This window comes from Oryzias melastigma, linkage group LG16, assembly GCF_002922805.2.
Source record: "Oryzias melastigma strain HK-1 linkage group LG16, ASM292280v2, whole genome shotgun sequence".
In the NCBI taxonomy this organism is placed as follows: Eukaryota; Metazoa; Chordata; class Actinopteri; order Beloniformes; family Adrianichthyidae; genus Oryzias; species Oryzias melastigma.
Genome location: NC_050527.1, coordinates 10,329,422 through 10,339,699, shown reverse-complemented (window position 1 = coordinate 10,339,699; position 10,278 = coordinate 10,329,422). Strand labels below are relative to the sequence as shown.

At 36.7% G+C, this 10,278-nt stretch overlaps 2 protein-coding genes across 4 annotated transcripts; both read right to left on the bottom strand.

Annotated features, from left to right (window-relative positions):
* Positions 1 to 772: 772 nt before the first annotated feature.
* snx10b (sorting nexin 10b) lies at positions 773 to 2,768 on the bottom strand. Of its 3 annotated transcripts, XM_024268195.2 has the most exons (7): positions 2,602 to 2,768; positions 2,490 to 2,530; positions 2,267 to 2,391; positions 2,097 to 2,197; positions 1,917 to 2,018; positions 1,543 to 1,752; positions 773 to 1,234 (listed from the first exon to the last, which is right to left on the bottom strand). In XM_024268195.2, exons 3-7 carry the CDS (start codon positions 2,357 to 2,359, stop codon positions 1,105 to 1,107), a joined length of 636 nt encoding a protein of 211 aa, XP_024123963.1. In that variant the 5' UTR covers positions 2,360 to 2,391; positions 2,490 to 2,530; positions 2,602 to 2,768; the 3' UTR covers positions 773 to 1,104. The 3 variants fall into 3 exon arrangements, with proteins under 3 accessions (XP_024123963.1, XP_024123965.1, XP_036071907.1); XM_024268197.2 differs by lacking the exon at positions 2,490 to 2,530; XM_036216014.1 differs by having other exon boundaries at positions 1,567 to 1,752; positions 2,267 to 2,768.
* A 139-nt stretch (positions 2,769 to 2,907) lies between these two features.
* cbx3b (chromobox homolog 3b) lies at positions 2,908 to 7,717 on the bottom strand. The gene is made up of 5 exons (XM_024268200.2): positions 7,500 to 7,717; positions 7,100 to 7,243; positions 6,872 to 7,022; positions 5,123 to 5,280; positions 2,908 to 3,847 (listed from the first exon to the last, which is right to left on the bottom strand). Exons 2-5 carry the CDS (start codon positions 7,240 to 7,242, stop codon positions 3,727 to 3,729), a joined length of 573 nt encoding a protein of 190 aa, XP_024123968.1. The 5' UTR covers position 7,243; positions 7,500 to 7,717; the 3' UTR covers positions 2,908 to 3,726.
* Between the last annotated feature and the right edge of the window lie 2,561 nt (positions 7,718 to 10,278).

Here is a 10,278-nt window from a genome sequence, read left to right as displayed (position 1 = left end):
TGTATACACATTTAAACATGAGCAAGACAAAGAAGTAAGTCTAAGGAGCATTTTAACAAAGAAAGCATAACTCATCTTTTATGTGCATACATTTTTACAGCTGTATTGAACATTTTCAGAATAAAATGTGCAGCCGGAGCCGTAGCATCATTGCAGGCGTTGGGGGAACGCATGACAAAGTGGTGACATAAACATGGTCAGGCCATCATTTGCATATGTAAATGGACATGCACACCCACACATTTCAGGAAATATGGGCCGCCTCCACTTTAAGTTTGCAGGTTTTCTACCCTCCCAGCTGCTCCCCCTCAGATCTGATGCAGCATCACACCTCCGCTCAGTGTGACATAAATCCTTTGTCTTCTCCCGTCCTGAATTCCTAATGAGCCTCTCGGCTGCTGCAGGAGAAAAGGCTAATCTAATTAGCTGTGCAGATGTGTTAGCCTGCCCTCATTCTGTTTAGTGGTTATTAATTTTGTAGGTGGCGTTTATATCGCCTTCAAATGGAGGAAAGACTGGGAGCAAGGGAGATGGATGAAAAGGAGAGCTTGTCAGCTCTGTTTGGGGGGGAGAGGAGCTGGTTGTCAGATAGGAGAGAATCCACTAGGACTCCTCAGGATCACAGCAGCCACACACCTGACAGGGTGGGGGGGACTAAAGAAGACTGCAGAGATCTTATAATATGCTTCTTAATGCTAAACGCTGCAGCGGCCAGGAGATGTGACAGCCTGAACTTTATTAAAAACAGAACAAAAAAAGAAAGATTCACAGCTTAAGATATTGTACTACTTGTATTTGCATAAAAAACACTGAAATTTCTTTATGTTTCTTTAAAGTTTTGGTAATGAAGCAGTTACAGACAGGTCATAACTTACAAGAATGTGAAATTGTGGCAATACTGCCACCTTCAGACAAACTATATATCAAGACAAACTGTCCACACAGCAAACAAAAATATTTATATTATAGTACATTCTGAATTTACAAGGAATCACAATTTAAGCCAAAAAGGTGGGTGTTCTTTTTCCAACACAAATCCAAAAACTGGAGTGAGTAATAAGCAGACACTTCCCCACAAACCTAGTGTTTTATAAAAACATTGTTTTAAAGGTAAGCATCAGAGTGCCTTGTCCTTGTCTTATAGCTGGAGTCCAGGAGATCAAGTGAACCCGTGTTTCCTACTTTGTTTACTGCCAGATCCCTAATCTTCTCCTCTGAATCTCTGCTCTCTGAGCTGTGAGAAATCAAACACAATTGTACAGAAAAGAATGAAATCAATAAATATTCACACATGAAACTCTTTTGTTTAAAAAAAACATTTTTTTGTGTATCCCACCAAATTAATGTATTCAATTTAGTGTAATGTTAGTGACATGTTTTTTTAACTTTATAAGCATTTCCTTGCACACTATTGATCGATCTGATCCTTAAAGTTTTTATTTAGTCATAGTACAGCACTTCAAGTCTGTATGGACAATTTACGTGTTTTATCAATAAAGTTTATTAATATTATATTTTATTATAAAATCACAGCTTTGTTACCTGTCTGAGTCAAAGTCACAGGACCTGCTGATCTCCTTGGGCAGGTTGTCTTCTGAGTGGAATCTCCTCAGGCCGCTGCGCTGGACGGCCTGTGCTACGGAGTAGCTGGTCCTTCCTGCAGCACAGGCTTCTATCATGGACACGCTGAGGTCCGACTGCAGGAAAAGGTGCAGGCAGCTGTCAGACAGCAGCAGGCGGCTCTGAAGGACCCTGAGGGACCAGAGACAAAAATGTGTCTTAGATAGCACATTCCCTCTGAAATGAAAGCAGAAATGGTATTCGTGGAATCTGGAAATCCTTGTGCAGAGATTGTGTTGTTGTTTTGTGGTACTTTAAAGCTCAGAAACGTATTTATCTGTGGGCTTTTTTCTTACAGTTCCAAAAACTTCTGGAGTCCTTTCATTCGCTCTGTGATCTGCTGGGCGCTATTGAGGCTGAAAAAAGGATTTTTGGGGGGCAGCTCTGGTAACTGGACCCTTCAGAGGGGTAAAAAAAAAAGGTTTTAGTAAAGATTTCAGGTTGTCACGTAAACTCACTAGGATAAAGGTACTCACATCAGGAGAGCGTTTTCCTGAAGTTTTTGTCTCAGCCACACAAACTCACTAAACCTCCTCCTCACTCTTGAGGTCTTCTTAGTGAGGAACACACTGTCAGTCTGAAAAACAATAACTTTTTTAACTCACATATTGCCATAAAAAATATGTCAATCTCTCATCATACTTACATGTAAACAAATTTCATAGTCTATGTAGGCATGCCAGAAATCATTCTTTTGTATCCGCGGGTCTCGAACCCAGACGCTGATGGCCTGCTGCATGGAGAAGGCAGGAACACACTAAACTGAAAGAACTGGTTTGGTAGAAAGGGGAAGGGTTTTATTAGTCAGGAGAGGAACTGTGACCAAAAAAAAAAAAGGTGGGAAAATTCCCCAGAATAGCTGTTATTACTCAAGTCCCAAATGTTCCTGTCCCTCCTCCTGGAGAATTTTCTGAAGGACATGAGACAAACAACAACGTCAAACAAGTTTTACCCCCAAAAATTGCTTTCTTCTTGACATACCCGATTGCTACCAGATCCTCTTTTCATAATCCACAACTTTACGGACCGTTCGTCAAACAAATGCTGCACTCAGCACTGTGCTAAAGCCTTTTCTATTTCACCTTTACTAGCTGGGGACAAAGGTTTCAAAATAAAAGTCACAAGACTGCGACTAGGTTCCTCCCTCATGGCTGTCAAAATAACCTAGAAAAAATGCAGTCTATACCTTTCAGAATAAATCCAAACTTTTTTTTTTATATTAGATTGACAGTTTTAGTGTTCTTTGTGTGATCAAAATTAAAATAATACAAAAAAAAGACAAAAAAATTCACAAAAGGTTTCATTTATTCAGACTTCACAGAGCCATGGTCAACAATAACAGTAGTTCAGTTGCAGGAGTGTTCAAGGAGGTTTAAGGTTCATGGGAGATGTTAGAGTCAGGACAGTGTCATCAGGATGAGAGCATCAAGTATGAGGAGCTGCATAAATACAGTTTGAGTTCATTCCCTGTAGTCTCAGAGCTAAAGTGCTAAAAGAAAAGGTTCAGCTATAACACATTTCAGTAAAAAAAACACTTTAAAACTGACAAATTATACCAGACACATTTCTGAATCATGTTTTTGATTTTTTTAAAGGTACAAGTCAAAACAAACACGTTCTAATTGGCTGGTGAAAATTATATAAAGTTTACTATTTTTTTAATTTTACAAAGGCTGCACAGATGTACAGTAAAAGTGGTGGCAACCCCACCAACAGTCTAAAATCTAAATAAAAAACCTCACAGATAACAGATACAGACTGGAAAGGGCTCACAACACAACTAGAACAGCAAAGCAGCCCCCTCACATACAGTTTATCTTCTAAACTAGGTTAAAAAATAACTAAACTGCTCAAAATGACAACATTTTAGAAACACATCCACAGTGATCGAGTCTGCTACATAACATACGGGGAAAGCTGCAACGGGTTAGTTTGCCTTCAGCTCTGCACCAAAGTTAGCTTCAGTCTCTGTCGACGTCCTCAAAGGCAACATCACCAGGACCTCACAACCGCCGCAGTCTGAAGGGATGAGGATTCACGCCTCTGATGTCCGGCGAACAGAGAACACTTGATGGAGCAGCGGCACATCCGTCCTCCTCCGTGCCTTCACTGCTCCTCGTCTCCGCAGTGCCACGTCAGCTTCTGCTCGTAGAAGTCGATGACGACCTGGGGACACCTGGTGCTGGCCTCACGGGCCGGCAGCAAGGCCACATCCTCGGAGTTCTTCCTGCAGGAAAACAAGAAATGAAATTCCTATTTCTGCAAGTTTATAATAAAAAACTTTAACTTTAGTTACACAAATTTGTCATTTTTTAAGATTATGGCAAATGTTTAGGACAGAATATTCATAGATCCATCAAATAAACAAAATGTAATTATTGGAACTTGGTCTAACATTTAAACTTCTTCATCGGTTTAGTTTCTATATTAAAAAAATGTTTCACTGTTTAGATTACAGTATAATACTTCAACTTAAACACCAGTTGATAGTATGTTTTCACACAGTGAAACTCTGAATGCACACATGCTGACAGTTATCTCTTAAACTGCATATCCTTTGCATTACTATAAATAAACACTGCACCTGGCTATCAGTCATGCTGACCTTTGGTTTGTTAATGACCTGTCTAATCAATGGTTCTTGCTGTAAAAAGAACATATAAACAAAGTTATATTTTTTAGAAAGTCTCTTGGAAAAGTACAACAACTTTCTTCTAAAAATATTAAGTCTAGTTCTGAACTATTAAGGGCATAAGAATATCTTCCATTTTTCCAAAAACAGTCAAAATGACCTTTTCATTTAAAAGACCAAATCCATAATTTCCAAGGCTTTAATAGAAATACAGAACTTTACGAGCTTAAAGAGAATGGCAGCGCTACTGTAGTCTTTAGGGGTGTAACGATTAACTGATAAATTGATTTATACCATTAAAATTTTTTTTGAAATGAAATAAACCAATCTATAATTAATATTGGAAAATACATTTGGATTGAAGCACGGTAGGTTTATTTTACAACCATCACAGCAAACAACACAGGTATGAATGCAGTAAAAAAATTATAAATCCCTCATTACGGTCCAATGTGTGGAAACACTTTGACGTTTGCAAAGACGTGACCATACACTATAGTATAAGATAGTCCTTTGTTCGTCCCACGGTGGGGAAATTATTGTATTAATTGAATTGTTAAGATTAATTATTACACCCCTAGTATACTAACACTACATTGAATAACCTTAAATGAGTAAAATTCTAGCAGATAAAATCAACTCTCCTAAAATCAAATGTCAAGCAATGAGCAGAAATGTGTACATCATAGGAGAAAGAAGGTCATTTTTGTGAAAAGCAATTTTTTAAAGAACCAAGAACTCTGAAAGAAGTGAAAGAAAGTTTTGTTTTCTGCTCTCCCTGAAATTGCAGATGTTTGTGATATTCAGACCACAAACATTCAGCAGCGGCATCGTCTTGTGGACAGCAGGAAGAGGAAGCAGAGGAGTTACCATTTGACCAGAAACATGAGCTCCCCCTTTCTGTCTGTGGAGCCGATGATGCATTCAGGCTCGAGGTAATTGCTGAGGTCGGTGGGGGCGTCTGACTGTTCATCATCTGACCGCAGGACGTAGCCGTCGCCATGAGAGGCTGAAGCCAGCTCACTGGACTGGAGTAAGAAAAAACAAAAACATTAGGACGCTTTTATTTAACCGCGTGTACACAGTAAAATAAAACTGCTTTCACTTTAGGAGTATTACAAAACAAATACACGACAAGTCAGATGATTGCAGTACAGTTCTTAGCTTTTCTTCACTAAAACCTTTCATTCAAAAGTCAAATTAAAGTGCTTTATATGATTACAGTCATTCATTGTGTGTGGGGTCATGGGGTGTCAACAGAGAGGAAGAGTGGGATGAGTGGGTTTTAATTTCATTTTTCTTTTTTTTTCTTAGTTTGCTTTAAAATAGCTGAAAATAGCTACTTTATAAATAAAGTTTTATCTAATATATAAACCCAATACACATAAAATATTGAATCAACAAACAGAATAAATAAAAAATAAATAGCCTTCTTCATTTTAGTTTTTTTTAAGTTGTTTAAGATATGTTATTTGTAAGATACTTTTCACTTAATTGATTTGAGAAATAAACAAAAAACTTAAATATATAAAAAAATACAGACTTCAACTGCAGATGCTCAGTTGTAGGGAACTGGTACAATTTTATGGCTTCAGCCCCAAACAGGTACAGTTATATTTGGAGTATATAGAAAACTGAATAGTCTACTGATATTTATGTAGTTTACTGGGAATGCAATAAATCCTAGTTTTAAAGAAAATCATGTTACACAATTGAACTAAATTGTGGGGAAACTGCATATCAGTGTGTTTAAGAGCCAAACATGCATCATGTAAAATTTAGGAAGGATTTATTATTTTTTTCCATCACATTCCATCACACTAGGCGTAGTGAGAGCCAACTGAGTATTAAAGAAAGTGTATCATTGCATCCCGAGATTATTATTATTATTAGTAGAGGTGTAACAAATTATTTAAAAAAAGATCCAATTCATATCTCAATTTGTGGTTGATGATACGATTCATTGTCAATATTGTTTTATTTTTGACGATCCAATTCATTGACCTAAAATTTATCCAAGACTTCTTTAGCAAGTGTAAATTAAATGTGTCAAAACAAACATGTAAACAGCAGTTAATGTCAAATCCATTCACATTTAAGTTTATAAAAGTTCAACCCACTGTTGTTTTTCCACTTAAAACTAATACAAACATTATACCACATTGACTGTATCCTCACATCTTTGCAAAATTCAGTGTTTCCACACATTGGACTGTAATAATGATGGCTGATCATTTTTTGCTGCCATCATGTGTTGTCCGCTGTGATGGCACACAAACCAACCATAGCTCAATCCAAAAGGTATTTCCTGATATCAAATATAATCCGTTTATTTCATTTTAAAGCGAGTTTATAATTGTTTAGGTCAATTTGTTTAACAACTTGCATCAGATAGATCAATCTGGTTGGATCGTAGGAACTTAAATCGATTAGCTATACCCCCTAATTGTTAATATCATGGAATACTACCTGGTTTGGCATCAATTACCCTCAGTGGTACATGTATTATTTTACTTACTTATTATACTGTTTTTGTATTCCTTTATTAGATGTAGTTGTGAATAACACATGTGGAGACCTTACAAACACATTTCCACCGGTATATTGTTCCCCACTCACAATCTCGGTCTCCTGCTCGGCCATTTCTTCTTTAGGAACCAGTGTTTGTTCACTCTGCTCCTCTTCCTCTGATAGATGTGCGTTTCTCAGGAACTCCTCGATGAGTTCAGGACAGTCCAGGTTGTCTTCAGGCTCCCAGGTGTTTTCAGCACTGGGATTATGTAAAGATAAAACATTAGAACATGTTGAAGAGGCTGAACTATTGTGATTCAGACAGATCTAACTCACTCGGTGAAACCCTTCCACTTCAGGAAGTACTCTACTCTTCCATTAAAGACTCTACGGCGGATTATCGTCTCCACCGCGAACTCTTGAACAACTGTGGTAGTCTCCTCCGTCTTCCTCTGTTTGGCCGTCTGCTTCTTTCTCATCCTATCGAGATACAACATGAAAAAATAAACAATATTAAGAGAAAGTTAACTTTTCTCTGCGGTCCTTTGGGACATAAAGACAGGCAGCTCCGTTTGTCCTCGCGCTCCACCTGCTGCCTCCTTCAACTACGTTCTGCTTTGCTTAAAACTCCCGAATACAACACGTATACATCAACATATGTTTACTTTAGGAGATAAATTGAGTCTAGTGACCTGAAAACACGAACCACACGACAAATTGAACAATATGAACATACGCTGTCGGTGTTTACTAAATGTCGGCGGCAGTCTGTCGCGACGCGGCTCTGCTTCGCTCCGCAGACTACACGCACACAGCGCCGACGACGCCGTTCGGTGCGCAAATGTGCCGCTCGGCGTGCTTAAATGAGCAAAACAACTTTTCATGAATGACTTCAAAACAAAGATGGCCGTTTGGTGCTCGGAGGAAGTGGTTGCCAAGGGAAAAGGTCACGACAGAAAAACCGGGTGGAGACAACGGGGGACGAGAACACAAGCGACCAATCAGAGAGCAGCTTGAGCGGTCCTGACCAATTACGGAGGTCCGGAGATCAATGAGCCCCGCCCAACTTCACATTTATTTATTTACATTACTTATATCAATTTAACAAAAAGAGATGTCATTATTTTCTATAAAATAAATAATTATAAATAAACAGAATATTAACCAGTAACTTCAGTTAACTCAGATTTATTTGTTAACATGTGGGAAAATTCAACATCATTATATTCTTTGCTGTTTTCTAGATGATAGCATTCACATTAAAATAATTAACATCATTATATTTTTTACAAAAAGATTATTGAGCAAATAAATAAAAGTTCTGTTCACGATTTACATGGTTTGGCTGTGTGGATTCTCGACCCATACGTTTACTTTTTATAAAGTCTGAGTACTAAAAGCAAAAATCAGCTTTCTACTTCTTCTTCTTCCTCTAGTTCTTTTTACAAATGGAAAAATATAATTAAAAAAACAGAAGCTCAAGACCTGTGTGTCAATGAAAAACTAAAGGGTAAAAAATTCCAATAAATGCTGATTCAAATGCCTAAACACAATCATGAAATAGTGTTTGGGTCTATGGCACCTCACAACAGAGTTGACTTAGTGATTAATATCTAAATTGATTGATCGAAAATAAAAAATAAAGTAATTCAAGCAGAAAAAAAGATTTGTATGTGTGTCATTTTCTAATGCTAAAATGTTTTACAGCAAGTATGAACACACTAAACACAATTTTGCTACAGCAAAAAGAAATGTAGAACATTACTTTTCTAATGAGTCACTCCCAACACTGCCGGGTCAATTGCTACAAATTTGATCCAACCCCTACAGGTTTCCTTCAATTTCTAAATCATATATAATTCACAGATACAGTAAAACTACTGAATTTAATCAAGTTTTTATTGGAGATGTAAACATTAAATAAAAAGATGCACCAGTGGATGTATTAAAAATCAAATATCTTGTCTGGTTCCACCTGCTGCAAAGTTTTTTGGTTGTCTACTGTTGGTGATTTAAATTGGGAAAAAGTTCACACTACTATTCATAAATACTGTATTAACCCTGGACAACCCAAAGTACAATTTTCTTCTGGGCATTTGGAGTATTCTTTTATTGTTTCTATATTTTGGGTAGCAGCAATTAATAGCAGCCAGAAATTGATAATAAAAGAATAAAATAGACATCTTCAAATTTTAAAGCATGTCCAAATTTGACCCCTCGAGTTCTCCTTGATTAATGAGACTTAAAAAAAAAGTTTGATTTAAAATTCTGTAACACTGTTAAACAAAACATAATGTTTCAATGTAAGAACTTGAGTTAAAATGCTGCCCTGAATATTTAAGTCAAGATAACAAACATGTTTTGTTGCTTTAACCTTTTCCTTTGTTGTATTGAATTAAAATATCTTGTTCAACCACAGTACTGGTGAATTATTCTGATGTAGGTTTAAGTCATGTTAACTTCTCTTGGTTGTAATAGCTTAAATATTTTTGCTTAACTCGTTTAAAAACTATAGTTTTGTTAAGAAAGAGATGTCAGTCTAATTACCTTCCAAATTTTAGTCAAAAGAACTGACATATTTAATTGACTAGACCTAAATATTATAGAATAATTTAAAATATGTATATGTGTCTGTGGTTTACCTGGATATCAGAAAAAACGTAACCAAATAGTTGTTGGCTTATTAATGAATTTTTTTCCTTTCTAACCATTAACTGTATAATTATTAATACATATTAATTATTTTATATTACAGTGTATGTTGAAAATTCATGACTGTATATTATTATATTAATGAATTATATATGTTCATCCTTATAACCCCACTCCGTCTTAACACTGATTTATGTTGATTGGACAGCTTCACGAACTCAGAGCATCATTATATTATATTATATTACAACATAAACAGTTTGTTGTGGTTAGACAATTTCTTCTTATTTATTCTTAAAGCTGTTCACTGGAAACCTGTCTCCACATTTGGCATCATTTGTTTGAATTACCTTTTGTATACACCATTTGCTGTGAATTACCACTTGGGGGCGCTGTCTATTCAGGCCTAAAACGCCATTGCTCCTGCTACTCCAAACACGTGGGTTTATGCAGGATTGCTCCCAGCAAAAAAACAGAAAAACAAAAGCTTTTAGCATGAGATGCACTTGTAAAAACCTGGCTCTGATGCTCAGATGATTCTGTTTTGTCTTGAAGGCTGAGTTATGTAAGCATTTGTTCAGAAAATGTTCTTGTGTAAGGGCTGCAGCAGCACCTGGTGCTTGTGGAGGAGCAAAAGCAGGCCTTGACACTTCAGTTTGTCAATTAAAAAAAATCACAATATCGATAATGGCCAAGGTCTGAGAAGGAAGCAGATTCTATATATTTTGCAAATCAACAGTTAATAGGTGCGTGGAATCTGTTCTGTTTGATTTTATATTTGCTTTATAGGGAGAATTAGGCTCTTGACCCTAAGGTAAGGAGCTGTTTTATTTTGTTTTTTTGTTTTGATTTTTTGTTTTCTG